Source organism: Desmodus rotundus, chromosome 1 (genome assembly GCF_022682495.2).
Source record: "Desmodus rotundus isolate HL8 chromosome 1, HLdesRot8A.1, whole genome shotgun sequence".
NCBI lineage: Eukaryota > Metazoa > Chordata > Mammalia > Chiroptera > Phyllostomidae > Desmodus > Desmodus rotundus.
The window spans coordinates 47247048-47263966 of NC_071387.1; the positions used below are offsets into that span (position 1 = coordinate 47247048).

The 16919-nt window shown below is 40.5% G+C and overlaps 1 protein-coding gene across 15 annotated transcripts in view; it reads left to right on the forward strand.

Moving 5' to 3' along the window:
• Positions 1–16919, forward strand: part of TRPM3 (transient receptor potential cation channel subfamily M member 3) — a 495102-nt gene that overhangs the window by 230289 nt on the left and 247894 nt on the right. For 13 of the 15 annotated variants that reach the window (XM_053923808.2, XM_053923764.2, XM_053923757.2 and 10 more), the window contains exons 2-3: positions 7380–7459; positions 8775–8979. In XM_053923808.2, the coding sequence (XP_053779783.1) occupies positions 7380–7459; positions 8775–8979 (285 nt within the window). Of the gene's footprint in view, positions 1–2202; positions 2461–7379; positions 7460–8774; positions 8980–16919 lie in introns of those variants that run through there. The other 2 variants (XM_071221480.1, XM_071221482.1) reach the window with 1 other exon arrangement.

The window sequence follows — 16919 nt, forward strand, 5'->3', positions numbered from 1 at the left end:
GTGAAGAATAACCATAGTAGTTACCTCACACTTATTCAGGAGTGTCAAACTCATTTTCACCGGGGCCACCTCAGCCTCACAGTTGCCTTCAAAGGGCCGGAATCATTTTAGGGCTGTAAAAATGTAACTACGCTTTAACTGTTAAGGAGCTGAAATTACATTTGGCCCTTTGAAGGCAACCGCGAGGTTGATGTGGCCCTGGTGACAATGAGTTTGACACCCCTGAGTCTTATAGTCTCCTCCTGTTCGTATTCAAATTATATTCTCTCTAAAGAGCATCTGAAACAGGCCAGTAATAGAGGCTGTTGGGAGTTGCATTGTCGGGTGATACACAAGATTTTAAAAAGATTCATACGGACAGTGTGGCTCAGAGCTACAAGTCCCTTTGGAACTAATTACCTTCTCAGGTCAAAGGGTCTTGAGATCATCTCTTACCAAATCTGAAAGAATCACTGTGCTGGTTTTACCTGGGGCTTTCTCTTCTACTTCAACAAAATGTTTATGGCTCTAGTGACAATATTTTCGTCTTTGGTGTAAGTAAAGTTCATAGAAGGTGCCTCGTGTTCTGTCCTTATCAAATATTTCTAGAAAGAAAAAGCAGGCAACAAGAAAAACAGAAAATAAGTAGACTAGAGAGAGACTAGTGTGCAAAGTACATGGACAATATTTAAAAGACTCGGTGTGTATATGATTGAACTCAAGATGTAAAGTCAGTCTGATGAAAGATTGAAATAGTGGCATGATCCATTTAATTAGTTTAATTAGCCTTCCACTGATGGACTTTAATTTTTTTCCTTTTTTTTTGTATTATACATAATGCTGCAGTGAATATCTTGTGTGATCATCTCTCTCGTGATTCCCTTATAATAAATGCTTAGGAATGTTACAGTTCCATAGAAGGAAGTATATGCATATTATTAACATGCATATTATTGATATGCATATACTTATTAATATATTATTGATATAATTATATTATTAATATAATATGTGGCTGTCACCACATATTATTCTGTAGCCAACTCCTGAACACAGCTAAAGGGACTTTCTTAATTGTGTGTTTATTGCTAAAACTCAGCCTGATGTTCCATTTGGGTCTTGCTAACTGTAATGTTCCCTCAGTTGGAAAACACTAAGTAGTTTATTGTTCCTGCTCTCTGGATAAACCTTGGTAAGTGAGAGATCAAAAGATGTGGGAGTTTGAAGGAGCTCAACCTTGGAAACAGCAGAGAAGTGAGGAGAAGGCTAAGGATCCAATCCAAGTTCAAAATAAGCCATTCGGTTCACGCTACGATCTTTGGTGAGTGTCCACATGAAACATGCCAGGCAATTTGAAGGAGATTACGAAGCACCGAAGACTAAAGTGGCACTGCCCTGGTAGGTCTACAGCCCACGGAGCTGATCATGAACTCCACCTCTCCGCTCTAACTTCTGTCTGTGGGAAGGGTTCAATCTTTTGAAGATGAGGTGCTCAAATACTCACTTATCTAAAAAGTATTTTTGCCTTTTTGAGTTTTTTTCTACCCAAGTTTGTTCACTTTAGTTAAGAACTGCTCTTACATGAAAAATTCACTCGGGGTGATATTCAAAAGAGCCCTTTTTGCGTGAGCCAGAACCTCTCCATCGGGCCGGCCCAGATAAACTCATCAGAGCGCTGTTGCTTTTAGTCCACACCCGTATGCTGTCGTGGTCACAGCTCGTCTCTTTTTAACAGAGAAACAGGCGAGTAGGGTTCTAATCACACCTCTGCACTTGGGGGAGAGAGGCTGCAGGATAAGAGTGATCAGGCAAGTTTTATTATTTATTGACATTTTAGAAGTTGTGGAAGGTCACTGGCAAACTCCCACTTTATTCTACTTGGGCTCATGTTCAGGGATCAAACTATTCTTTTGAAATGTTCCGTTCTTAGCAGTTCCTCTTTAAAGAAATGCTATCATTCCATTCTTTGGGGAGGAATGAACAATGCGGCTTGTGTGTTCAACCCACTCGGAGCATTAATACACTGTTTCTTTAGAAGGATTTACTTTCCAAAGTTGAACTTCTCAGAACTCAGAACACCTTATCACACTTTCACAAGCCTTCTCTCTGAAAATGGAAAAAGAAAAGGGGGGGAGCCTGTCCGGACTTGTGCCAGTTAAATCTGATCTCTCCGGGGATTTGTTTTTCTTCTGGTGTCAGATTAGATGTTCAAATCAAGCAGTGTTTGAGGCTGTGAGGGAATGTCCATGGGATTCTTACTGAGGCTAATCCCAAAGCAGCACATTCCAAGGGGCTAATCTGCCCGAGTTCATTGCTTACTTGAAACGTCTCTTGGGGGAAGAGCCGGGCAAATGACTTTTTTTCCAGTGGGCGGTCATAAGAGCATTATTAACGGGATGGCCAGCCCCAGACACAGCAAAATGAAAGCAACAGGAGCTGCTCGTGGGACTGCCTTCGCCACCACCCAGAGTCAGTGCTGAGGTAAATTGATTTCAACTTCCCAATATTGGATCTGGGGACCTAGAGGAAGACCAAAGGGGTGCCCAGGGAGATGTTGAGGGAAAGCAAAAGGCAAAAAGGGACAGAGGATTCAGTACCTTTGGGTCTTGGGTGTTTTGTACTGATTAGGACAAAGGGTATATTTAAAACATGAGTCTCAAAATGAGGAACATAGTGAAACTTTGCTCGTAATTTGTTCCTGTAGTTAGTGGGCACTTTAATCTTACGATGACTGGTGTGGGTTGTTGTCCTTCCGTTAAAGTTGCCCTGCTAAAGGTGGAATGCAGTAGCACTGCCCAGGAATTTCCGATTTAACACATTCTCTGTGCACGCACTTGTAAACCATTCCTGCCTGGGGAACTTCTTGATTCTGTAGCTAATGCGGGGTGGATAGTAAAAAGAGTCCAAAGTAGGTTGGGGGACTAATATTTGTAGCAGAGCCTTTGTGAAAAAAAGGGGAATGAAACCTGCCTGAATGAAACAACTTAATTCTTTTCTTTTGAAGGCAATATTTGCAGCTGCTTTGTCGGTTTCTATCAGTTTGATCCTAACTGACTGTACATCAGACTTTCAAAATTTATACTTACTTTATTCTTTGAGCGTAATCATTATATATCTGTTCGAAATGTGAATGTCCTCATTCTGGTTTTGAATAAGATGTCCTGTAATCATTACCTTTTGAAAGACACTTTCCTTTCACACATCACACGTGACTGATAACGCAGAAAGACAAGAAAGAAAACAGCCTCTCGCAGACTCAGTCATGGCGATGTGACCATTCCACCTTTAGAAAAGAATGTATACAAGTGATTTTCTAAGGTAAGAGTACATGAGGCTTCCAAAGTGTACTTAAAAAGAGATTTTAGGACGCACGGCATGTTAAAACTATTCCATGCTTTCTCGCAACAAGGCTAGCCCTTCTGAACTAACTTAGTTGGATGTTGAAACCAAGTATAAAGCCTGATACGGTATAGCTCAAAGACTTTGAACAAATGGAAAGAGAATTGGTTTAGAGAACAAGTTAAACCATGATTGTATTTCCAATATGCCGTCCTCAAGAAAATAATTTAAAAAGTCTAATAGCTGTCCACACTGTAAACCAGAATAAAACCACAAAAAAAGCAAAGCCCACAATAGAGCATAGTAAATCAGGCGTGATATTTTGTGCAATTTCTAATTCATGTGTTATACATGCATTCTTTCTGTTATGTAGTATTCCTTTCTTCTCAAAAAAGAGAACATCTAATTCAATTATGAATGATGGAAAGATTCTTTTACACTACATTTCTTCTTTTCCTCCTCCCAATTTTCTGTGCCATTGCAAAAGAAATGGTTAATCTGTTAATAATAAGACACAGAAACTGATCCTCAATCCCTTTGCTAACAATGAGGTAGCTTTTCACCTTTGAGAAGGCAATTAAATTCCTAAACTTCACACAAGTCAAATTACTTTATAATTAAAGACTAACAAACAAGTTGGCAATCTGCATGTAGTAATTCTTACTACACAGTATCTGAGTAAAACTGCCAGGGCTTTTCAAGTTGAAACTGGGATCCCTGAGTGAGAGAAATAAGGAAGGTGCCCTTGAAAAGTCATGATCCCCCAGATTCTCAAGCTGGCAGTCCTGTTGTGGTTACATTTCTCTGCTGTAGTTATGATAAAGATCCCCCCACTTTTGTTTACTTCTTTCTCATAATCTGTTGGCTCCCTGATGTCCCATACAAGTCCTTCACCTCAAGGAGAGAGGAAGAACAGATAGCAGTGTTCATTACCGGTGAGAAATGGAAAGGGAAAATGAGAAGAGGAAAGATGCAAGTCTGAACTGGCTCTAAGACATGCCTCTAGAAGCCCAGCTCTGTTCAAATTCAAAGGCACTTCCAGGTATGCTCAGGTGGCATTGACAAGATCAAGAGTATTTAATACCAATAATATCCAATTTGGGGAGGCAGTTTAGCAGAGCAGGTAAGGATGTGAACTCTGGAGTCAGACTGCTCAACTTCAAACTCTTCTAAAGCCTTTAAAAGGCTTTAAAACTGATTTGCTGCATCTGACTCAGTTTCTTCATTGGTGAAATGGTTATAAGAGTAGTACTTCCCCTACAGTGTTCTCATGAGGCTCCAAGGAGATAATATGGCACAATTTCAGGCACATAATGCGTCGTTAATAAAGGTTAGGCATTTTATTACCTACTGAGTTCCTACTAAGTGTCAAGTGCTTTCCTTGAATCATCTTCTTTGACTATCACAACTCTCCAAAATAGCTATGATTATCCTCGTGTTATAGAAAAGGCTCAGGGGAAATTAAATAACTTTTCTACACACCCTTTTAGTGGCCAGCCAGGCCTTCTGAGAACACATCGTCCCCAATGTAAAGCTGGATCAATCTAGGTCAGTCTGCTACAGTAGCTTTAGAACAGTCTCATCCGAACTTTCAGTACCAGACCCAACCCAGGACGGGTGCCCCTCCTTGAAGTGAAAACACGGTTCCCAAATAATAAAGGTGACAACTCTGTGTGTCAGGCATTAGTGTTTTGCCCATTCTGTAGATGAGGAACACTGCGGAACGAAGGAATGACATGGCTTCATCCACACTGCCCCATGCCACTAGCAGCACTCTTTCTAACTGTGCACCTCACGCCCTCCCCATGGTATTGGCATCCCTGCCTTCTCTCAGAGAATATCGATCAGTACCCCCTGAAATTCCCAGGTGCTCCCCCAAGAGATCCTACTGAATCCCAGCCAAAGCGGGCCACAAAGAAAAAAGGGAAGTGTACTCTTTTCTGCTCCCCAAGGTGTAGGGAAAGGTGGTTTCAAATGTCCAGTGAGGAATATTTTTACCATCTTCCTGCCAAGAGATGTTATCAGTGAAAGTATTCAGTGTCTAGGAAAAATCACAGCCTATGAATAGTTTAACTTACAGGCTTTTTAGAGAGATAAAGACTGGTTACTACCAACACAGCTAAGCTCGCTTCTGTTGCAAAGATGTAGCCACTAGCTTTTCCTACATATTTGAAAAGAAAAAAATCTTCGAGAATAGACACTGGGGCTTTTTTCATGCCCCTCTGAAAACAACTGCAAATGTTACCTGTGTGGTGTAAGGGTGCAGAGGGCCACCAGGACCCAAGCGTACCTGAGGCAAGGTGGGTGCACCTTTCCATGAGGACAGTGTGGAAACCCAGAGACACTCAGAAACTATGTGACGATGACTGACACAGGAGGCAGCTCCTTCAGACCCCTCAGGCATCCCTCACGGTGCTACTTTTAAATAGTGCGTCACCCTGAGTATTAGACAGCCACTTCCTTCGGTGCCACGTGCTTGTGGAAACTCTATTTTGAGAGAGGACAGAGATGCATGATTCAGGGGTGGAGGACAAACCAGACCTTAGCACAACTTAGACATTTGGGTCCTTGGCAGAGTCAATATCAATCATGGCCAACAAACGGGGACTTGTCACAGTTAACACTGCTCACCGAGACAGGCCAAGTAAACAGCGTGGCTGTACTTTGGCCTTGCATACTTTAAGGGTATGCATTTAGTCCTGGTGCTGGGTTAGGTAGAAGATGACATACCAGATGGAAATAACACTGTAAGTTGCTATAGCAACTTTCATCTTAAACACTTAAAGAAGCAGTCTTTTGAGTAGCTGACTAGATTCCATAAGAGACTCCTCTACTATTTGAAATGCTGGCAAAGAAAGGGGTAAAAGGATGCAGGATGGACACTGTGGTTTGGAACAAAGACAGTACAGTTTTCCAGAACTGCCCTTATCTTTCCGGAGCCCAATCTCAGTGGCCAAACTTCTGGGTGGATAGTGAGAACAAAGCTCATCTAAGAAGCTGCATTTGCTGTGCTTAAAGGCATGAGGGATGGATGTAGACAACAGGGGGGTAATTGCAGGGGACGGTGTGGGTGAAGGTGGAAGAAGGGATAAGGGGGATAAGTGATCATGGAAAAATACAATAAAAAAGAAACAAAATGAAAATGGGCTATCCTACTTTCTTCCAAAGGCATTTCCTGTGAAACTGTGGACCGTGACAAAGACGTTTATCTACCTTATGTTCCCACTGTCTCCCCCACCCCGTATTCAAGCACCGGTACTTTAGATTTTAGAAAAAGCGTGGTGATGGATGGGGGCTCTTGTAATTTCCTCACTGTTTCTCTTTCCTTCTACAAGCAAAATCTAAGTGTCAGCCATGAAAACTTTGCACTTGTTTAGATATATAGTTGACCCTTGAACAAAGCAAGGTTTAGAGGAGCCAACTTTCTGCGCAGTCCAAACTTGGAGTATAACTTTTGATTCCCTAAAAACGTACCTACTAATAGCCTACTATTGACTGGAAGCCTAACTGATAACATAAATAGCCAATTAATGCATATTTTGTTTGTTATGTGCATTATATACTGTATTCTTACAATAAACCAAGCTAAAGAAAAAGAAAATGCTATTAAAAACATCATAAGGAAAACACATTTACAGTATGATGGGAAAAAAACCACGTATAAGTGGATCCACACTGTTCAAATCTGTGATTCAAGGGTCAGCTGTATATCGTTCCACAACTGAACACTTGTTAGCTGTAGGATTACAAACATACTGTTCCATATTTTTCATCTTCTCTGTAAATAGCATTGTTGTTTCTGTCCTTCAAAAATATTATTTGTGTGTGGTTCTAGCAGCCTTTCTATTATGACCATTTCCTTTAACACTCAGCGTTATGATGGTAAACTAATCACCATATTCTGGGAGTGACTGATTTTGTTGTATGCAGCGTTTGGGCATGTAACCACCATCTCAACGCAGTTTGTGAGATACGACTCTATCATGTGATTCTGAAATGTTGCTGCCTAGTCAAAAATACTTAAATATTATGTTCACTTTTACTCTTCTTTTTCTTTTTAGGCTCAGAAATCCTGGATAGAAAGAGCATTTTATAAAAGGGAATGTGTTCACATCATACCCAGCACCAAAGACCCCCATAGGTAATCTTGCTACCTTTCTAATGTACCGAGAACTTGAAGTAGCGACTACTTAGTGATAGTGATTACTATTGTAGGGAACTACCCAGTACATGTAGACCAAGGTGAAATTAAAAATCAAATTTTATTGTTGCTGGACATCTTTGAAGCAATCTTGTATATATTCACCGCATAATATGCCATCTCTGCAGTTAATTCTCTGAGTCTATTCAGAATAATAGATGTCCTATCAAGGGAGGAATTAATCACTGTATTTAAGGATCGGTTATATGTATATTTTTAGTATAGTTACTGGTTTTCCCTTTTGAGCATTTCACCAAAATGTTTAGTTTGTACCAACTTGCTTTGCTATAGTAAAAGAGATTTTTAAATAAATGACTCCTAGCAGATTATTAATTAGACTGCAGGCCTTCAGATCCTTATCCAAGCACATTTTCAGTATCTGATTTACCTTCTTGAAGATCAAGAGACTATAAGGTAGGAAGTATTTGGGATAAAGTAACATATTAATGTCTGGAAATGCCTTTTTGAAAAGGCAATGTAATTAAGCAGTTTAAAATATAGACTATAGAGTCATGTAGACTATAAGTCATGTAGACCTTGAGCAAATTACCTAACCTTTAAAACTACTGTATCTTACACATAAAATGAATAGCACATTGTTAGCATTGAACAAATGGTAACTATGAATCAGAATTATTAGTAATAATCATAATAATGGTGGCAGTAAAGTCTGAAGGACATTTTCATGGTGTAAGAAGTGAATTTTGTTTTCAAGTATCTTGTGAATAATTTTTTCATTGTTTCTTCAAGAACACTTAACCTGCAGATTTTTTTCTTCCGAACTGGATATTTGACAGTGAATGTCAGTTTGGAAAAGACGAATTAGGTTATGACTCACATATGAGTGAGGTTCCTCGTTTAAACGTGCATGTTAAAATTCTTCCCTTGAAGCTGTTCAGTGTCCTTCCTGTAACATTTGATAAATGGGAGGAGTAAGAAGTAGAAAACTCTACAGAGCTTTTGTTCACAGATTCCAATCCTGAACAAGGTAGCAGGTGTGGAAGGGGTGGGTCGAGACGGACAGGAGACACGCGACAGCTTATACAGTTAAGGGAAAATGAGGAGGGGGCTGAAAAGGAAAAGGATATGTGTCAGCTAAATCCCAAGTTCACCGTTTGCTTGATACACCACATCATGCAATTCCACCTGAAAATTGACAAACTAGATTGCTGCCGTCTGTAGATTTTTCCAGCCTTGAGTGTGCATTCCAATAGTGGCTGATACAGTGGGTTCACTTTGACCTCTGATGTTACAGGTGTTGCTGTGGGCGTCTAATAGGCCAGCATGTCGGCCTCACTCCCAGTATCTCCGTTCTTCAGAATGAGAAAAATGAGAGTCGCCTCTCTCGAAATGACATCCAGTCGGAGAAGTGGTCCATCAGCAAGCACACACAACTCAGCCCAACAGACGCTTTTGGGACCATTGAATTCCAAGGAGGTGGCCATTCCAACAAAGCCATGGTAATTATAAAAACATTCAGTCACTTCCCGAATTCTACCTCTAGTTCTGGAAAGCAATGGTTTTTGAGAGCTGGAGATTTAGTCTTTGGACCTAATCTCAACTCTGTCATTTCCTGTCGGAGTAACCTGCTCTAAGTACCTTGCCCCCGTGTATCTCTGCTCTCTCTCTATAAAATGAGGCCAATGAACCTTCCTCCAAGGGTGTTAAAAAGAATTAGTATGAGATCAGACACATGACTATTGTTTTTATTAAAAATAAGTAACTTTCTATCCACTATTTATGATGATACTTTCTGGGTCTCATCTGTTAAGACATGTTTTTCTAACTCTTTTCATAACAATATTTTACGTTAAGATCCCTCTTTTGTCCTATTGGTAACTAGCAATTTTCCTCAATTCAAAGTAGAAATGATCACGCAGACTATTTTCTTCTCTGTTCTATCAAAGTAAGTGCTTTTTTTCCCAAGCAGCTGTGTTCAGCAACATTCTCAATGGAAGAGCTCCATATGAAAAGCATTTTTCTTTGGAAAGGAGGCTTTAGGAAATAAACACATTTTACTTCTAAGAATTGTCACTTCTAAATTTCACCTTTCATCATGGACCTCTCCCTACTTGACTGTCACATTTTGCCAAGAGAAAAGTATACCATGTGTTCTGGAAATTCTAGAAATGCTATATTCCAACAAGCTTGGTTCTGTTAAAAGAGAGTGAGTTGAGGGTGGAGGTGGCTGTTCTTAGGCATGCCACAGAGGTTTCCAAATTTGTAGAGAAAATTTTGCTTAGAGAAGCATCCTGCAAAATTCAAGAGAAGTCATTTCACACCAGTTAAAATCTAAAAAGCATACAATAAAGCCACTTCTCTTTTTCTTCTCCCCTCCCCTTTTGCACATCTGCCCTTCCTCCCCCCTGCAATATTTTCTTCACCAAGATAGCTGACTAAGCTATTCTCACAGTTTTCCCCTAAAAAAATTTATTCTGGCCCTGGCTGGTGTGGCTCAGTGGGTTGAGTACCAGCCTGCAACCCAAAGGGTCACCAGTTCTGTTCCTGGTCTAGGGCACATGCCTGGGTTGCAGGCCTGATCCCCAGTGGGGGTGCACAAGAGGCAACCACACACTGATGTTTCTCTCCCTCTTTCTCCCTCCCTTCTCCTCTCTAAAATTAAATAAAAATAAAATATTTTCTTTAAAAGAAGAAATTAATTCTGAACTACACATTAAATTAAAATCAATTTTGAGTAACATATTGGAAAGAAACCTGAAGACCAGAGCCCCAAATGAGGTTGTTAGAATGTGTATCCTTCCAAGTATTCATCAAAATACTTTTGTAACTGCTTCCAGGGCTCATAGAAAATAATAGTGGCAATCATAATAATAATAGCAACTTAAATTTATTAAACATCTACTATGTGCCCAGCACTGTGTCAAGTACTTATGTATGATAGCTCATTTCATTTTTACGATATAGTATTATTATTCCTATGTGACAGAATAACATACCAAAACCCAGCAAAGTTCAGTAAGTTGCCTCATGTCACACAGCTAATATATTATATATTATGATATTTAACAGTAGACAAAAAAATTGAAAAGACAGACAGAGCTTTCACTCTGTTCCAGAATAGTGGATGCATGTGGACATGGAACTTTAACAGCCCTCCCCAGGCTTGTGTAGCTGTATGGAACCCAGAGCTGTCTGTTGGCAAACAGGTTAGGCAAGGTCAACTACATGACTTGTGGAGCCCAGTGTAAAATGAAAATGTAGGTCCTCAACAGGGGCAGGCAAATCATTCCCCCCTTCCATGGCTGACAGCCCCAGTCCACAGGGGATAGGCAACCCCCAAGAGATTGCCATCGCCCCGCTGAAACATGCTGGGTAACTGGTGGGAGTGAGACTTCCCACCAAGTTGCCTATAAAACATACCATGGCACCACCAAGGCAGGGACAGCCAAGCCCTCCTTGCCCTGCCCTGGAATGCTGCAGGCCATATACCCAACACTGACCCTCTAATCTGCACCCAGGTCCCAGTCAGAGATGTTGGTGGTAATGGAAACTAACCTTGTCACTATGCATGCAGTGGGCTTGGGAGGCCAAGCTGGTCTGGTAGGAATGCCAGCAGCATGAGCAGGTAGCTGAGATCCCATCCCAGGGAGGCAGCAGGAGGCTATGTGACTATAAACCATGTGTGAGCTCAGGTTCCAAGCCTTCTCAGCACAGGCTTCATTGTCCCATCAGACTGCACTTACAGAACACAAATTGAAAGATAAAATTGTTAAGAATTTCAAGACAATAAATACAGAGCACTAAGCCATATGCACTGCCCTTCTGAGTAGTGTGGCTGCACTGAGTTTTGGTCTCACCTGCCCTACAGTCTCAGAGTGGTCATTAGAGGGGAAACCTTTCTTTTTGAGTCTAATCAGCCAAACGAGGGCCAGTTTTCCTTTTCATTACAATCAAATATTTAATACGTGGGAGTCCCTGCTATTCACCAGACACAATGAGCATTTGTCCACTTTGAATATCTGCCCTCCATGTATTCTGACCTTCCTGTCTAGGCCAAGGAGTTGAGTTGTCCATAGGTCATAGGTCTTGTTTTACCAGGCAGGGTGGTCGTTTTGCACCAGTCTTATCTCTTGTTCTCTCCAACAAATAAGGATGCAGCTTGGACAAAGGGCACATCAGCAGCTGCTGTGTGTTAAGAGCACCAGCCTTAGATGAAAAGCCATGGTTAATTATTGGCCAAGATTTAAGTGCAACAGGTCAACAAACTCACTATGTCTTTGGTCCCCTGCTCCTGACAAAAATATTTGAAAGTTGAAATGCTTTTCCGCAAAGTGGTCAAAAAGTCTGGAGAGCAGATTAACTTTGACCTTCATTAAGTTTTTTTTTTAAAAAATAAGGTATAACATTAACTTTTCCTTTTAAGACAGACCAAGATGAAGTGCTTGGGCTTCCAAAATGCCAAGGTGGTCTGGACAAAATGTGAGGCAGAATCTTCTGGAGGTTGGTAGAAGATACAGTTGGAGAAAAAGAATCATTATTAAAATTATTTTAATTGTTATTAAAATTATTAAAACCATTTCTGTTCAGGAACATTCTATACCTGTGTTACCACATAGGCAGTATAGAATGATGTCATAGAGTGTGGGCCACCAAAGACACTGGAGGGATCAGATGTAGCGGTTCTCAACTCGGAGGCTCAGGATAACCGGCGGAGCTGCTACCAGGTCCCACCTCCAGAGTCCCCCCCCCCAGAGTTAGTCTCCTTCATTGGTCGGGGGCAGAAACTGGCATCCACATTAGCCAGGTTATTCTACTGTTCATCCAGGCTTAAAAAAATAATAAATAAACCCATTCTCACTTCCTGCTTTATAGATGAGGCAACTGGAGCCCAGTCAAGTTGAATTATCTTCCAAGAGTCACCCAATTATTTCACAGAGATAGTTCTCAAAGCCAGGCTCCTCAGGACTCCCTGTCAGTTCTGTTTCTTCTCTGTCCCATGTGCTGTGTACACACTAGAGTTGTGTTTTGAAAGGAAGCTAATTACCATTATGTTTCTAGCTTTTTATAAGGATTCTGAAAATTTTGTGGTAGAGGTATAAAATCTCTATTATTTGACAAGCTCAATTAAATGTAGAAGCTGTGAGCAGGACAAGTTGTTTGTAAAATTGCATCCAAGTTGTTAATAGAACCATTCTCTGAGCCCTTCCTGTACTTTGTGGTATTCTATCCTCCACTCCCAGGCTTGACAAGCCCTAGTAAAATAGAAATGAAACCAGCTTCTCTCACACATTACAGAGAGAAATGATGGCACAGGAAGGAGACATTCAAAGCTGACAGTGAATGAAGGATTTTCACTCCCTTTTATTCTCAGCTCCAAGCCACATCTTACCAAATTGCCTGGCCCTCACCCCCCAAAAAGGCATTTCTGGGCTTCTGGGTCACCTGACAGTTTATCCAGATGCATCATGAAAGTTAGAACAGAGGAACAACCCCCCACCCCCTGCCCAAAAAAGAAATACTAACCTACTAAAGCTCCGATTTCAGCATTCCAGGTAATGTTTTAAAACTGCTTTAGAGAAGAGCAGCAAGACAGGCCACCCTCCAACATTGGGTCCTTTTCAAAGACTCTTCTTTTTCTGGGGCTAAGGCTGTAGGTTATTTAGAAAAGGAAGCAGTGCTGCACTTGATGAGATAGAATCTTATTTGCTTACTAATCATCTCTTTTAATTAATGCCTTGTGGACAAGGTAAGCTATAACCTAGTTACAGACTTGTATTTAAATCGTTCAAGTCCCACACATAATTCTCAGGTAATCCCTTGCTATTTACTCTGTCTGTTAGATCAGGTGGAGCTTCTTATTACAGTTTTCATATAACTTAGATAACTATTCCTATGCCTTATTTTCATACTTAGTGCTCTAACTATTGAGTGTGCCACGATGAAAGCCTCATTGAGCATTGCGGGTAGAGGGTGATAGGGAGTAGGGAAGATGGGTGAGGGGCGGGGGAGATACCAGGTTAGGGGTAGGGGAGGCTGTCAGTGGTATGTCATCTACAACCTTAGACTCTTTAAATGCTTTGGGATTGAATCTGACTTTAAAAAACTTGTTATACTTTGCATTATGCAAATTAGATCTAGGAATCATCATTGACTGGCACACACCAAATATGAAATTAAATGAATCCCACTTCACAAAGCAAAATAACTCATCACTAGACAATGTATGGCTAACTAAGCAGCTTAAGATAAGCATGGAAAGGTATTTGAGGAGTTTTGTGGTTGCTCCATTGATCTCCAATTTTCATCTTGTAATCTCTAGGCCATTGAACTGGCAGTGCCTTTCTGAAATTGAGGATAAAACTAAAACTTGTCACTGAAACTTCTGATCCCAATCGTAGACCTGTAAAGAAGGAAGAACCACTCTTCCTCAAGGAACTCATCTTGCCTCTAGAAAATTCCCATCTCCTTGCTACTAGAAAATTTTACACTAAATAATTCTGGCACAAATTTCATAGAGTACCCACTATGACATGTTCATATTCTCAGTGAAGTTTTACAATTATTTCTCAAACCTTTAGCTTTAGCTTATCAGCACCTATCACCTGGAAGCACTGGGTATCTAACATTGAGCAATTACAAAAACAATATAGAATAAATTACAACGGCATTTTCTCTTCCAAAGTGTTCTGAGTCATCAAACTAGAAATCCAATAACAGTGACACCTCACATTTACATTCCAAATATTTTCTCTCTAGGGAGCTTTTACATGTATTAAACCACCAGATGCATTCAACTCTTGCTGCGAAGCAAAAGGCTTCATAGACTTGAAAAGCTGATGTCAGCAAAATTGTCTTGGCAGTCTGCAGCAACATGGTCTCCTTGGCCACAGCTTTAATGAAAAGTGCTCATCCAAACCGTGGCTGCAGAGAATTAGAAAATGAAATGATGCTTGTCACATTTCTTAAAAGAAAGGCAAATGAAGCAAATTTTCCATTAAGAAAGGCATTAAAAATACTGTTAAAATAGATTTTAGCATTAACACTTCCATTACTCAAAATAAGCACCACGAACAAATACCAACTGATTATTTCCAAGAATTAAAGGTGACTTTGCAATGTTAGGGGGAGAACTTGTCATTCACCGTTTCCAAGAGTGTAGCCAGAGTTATCGCTCGGCAGTTCTTTTACATTTTCCTTTTTTAAAGCTGGGTAAAGTGATGTGGGTAAAAACTTTCGGCTAAAGACATGACTGATTAATTATCAGACGTAAGTTGCTCCACAGAAGCTCAGGTTCAGCACGCCAAAGGAATATTATGATCATATTTTTAACTAAACAGCCCCAACCTGTTCTAAATGGTACTGGCCACTTCCCCACTCTTCAGTCTCTGACCATCCCAGGTGTCATAAAGGGAAGGGGCACTGTCTAGTTTGAGACACCTCTGTGATCTGTAAGTTTGGTGCAGAGCAAGGCCATAGTGAAGTTGAAATCTGCCCTGGTAAATAAATGCTAACATTTCTAGTGATGAAGCAGTGAAAGTGGCTTTGGGAAAAAACTTCAGTGAAGTCCCCTGCTAAACAAAAAGAACTCTAGTACCAAGCAAAACAAAGTCTCATGAGTTTTAGTTAGCAATGCCCCCCTGCCATTTGAACAAAAGAAAATCTCTGGTTTCCTATTAAAGTCTCAACTTTAAATTGTTTATTTGTAAGTTTGTGAGTTGGAACTCAAAATATGTATCCTTGTGAAAGTTCTGCTATATACATTGGCCTCCAAAACACCTAAGAATTGATCAAATAGTATAATTTCTTTTTTTTTTTTGCATTTTGAAACTTACATTTTAATTTTATTGTTGTTCAATTACAGTTGTCTTCATTTTCCACCCATTACTCCCCCCTGTCCTACCCACCCCCACCTCCCACATTCAATCCTTTCCTCCCTCCGTTGTCTTTCTCCATGGGTACATTATCCACGTCCTTGATGATCCTTCCCCTTCTTTGAACCATTCTCTCTCTCCACCCCTCCCCTCTGGTTATTGTCAGTGTGTTTTTTATTTCCATATCTCTGGTTATATTCTCCTCATTTGTTTGTTTTGTTGATTAGGTTCCACTTATGGATGAGATCATATGGTATTTGTCTTTCAATACCTTGCTTATTTCACCTAGCATAATGCTCTCCAGTTCCATCTGTACTGTGTCAAAGGGTAGGAGCTCCTTCTTTCATTTGGCTGCATAGTATTCCATTATGTAAATGTATCACAGTTTTTTGATCCACTCATTTACTAATGGGCACTTAGGTTGCTTCCAGCACTTGGCTATTGTAAATTGTGCTGCTATGAACATTGGGGTGCATAGGTTATTTTGAATTGAAGTTTCAGGATTCTTAGGGTATAATCTCAGCAGTGGAATTGCTGGGTCAAAAGGCAGTTCCATTTTTAGTTTTTTGAGAAAATTCCATATTTTCCATGGTGGCTGCACCAGTCTGCATTCCCACCAACATTGTGCTAGGGTTCCCTTTTCTCCACAACCTGGACAGCACTTATTGTTTGTTGATTTGTTTATCATGGCCATTCCAACCAGAGTGAAGTGGTATCTCATTGTGGTTTTAATTTGCATCTCTGATGGCTAGTGATGCTGAGCATCTTTTCATATGTCTCTGGCCCCTCTGTAAGTCTTCCTTGGAGAAGTGTCTGTTCAGGTCCTTTGTCCATTTTTTAATTGGATTGCTTGCCTTCTTGGTGTGGAGTCATGTGAGTTCTTCATATATTTTGGAGATCAGGCCCTTGTCTGAAGTATCATTGGCAAATATATTTTCCCAGACAGTTGGTTCCCTTTTCATTTAGCTGCTGTTTTCTTTAGCCGTGAGAAGCAAATAGTATAATTTCAACTAGAGCAAATGTCTTTTATGCAGAGCATTCTTGAGATGCAATTCTAAATGCCATTAGCTCATGACAAGGCTTTGTGTCAGTCAGGGGAGCTAATGATGGAAAGGGAAAAGGGGAGATAACTGCAGATAACTTACTTGAGCTCACTTTATCTCTAGAAATTAAAACTTGGGGAACTATAAGAACACGTGTTGAAGGATGGGTTAGGTAGCCCAGAACGCTGTAGCATTCTCCCTCTTGACAGATTCTTCCATATAAACACCCACACAAGCCACTCCAGATAACTTAAAGAGTTGAGGCACAAAGCACTACAAGAAGGACGTACTAGTTAAAAGGAGGGATGGGGAGAAAATGCAGACAATTGTAACTGAATAAAAAAGAAATCTAAAGGCAAGTTATTTGAATTCTTGTGTATGCAGAAGTCATTTATAAGGTAAATGCTTAGAACCATCGCCCAATTTACATGGATCAGTTTTTCTGCCATGACAGGAACTTCTCACAATTCAGTCTCTACAGTGTCCTGTGAGATGGCTGGGATCATCCCTACTCACGTGAAACGG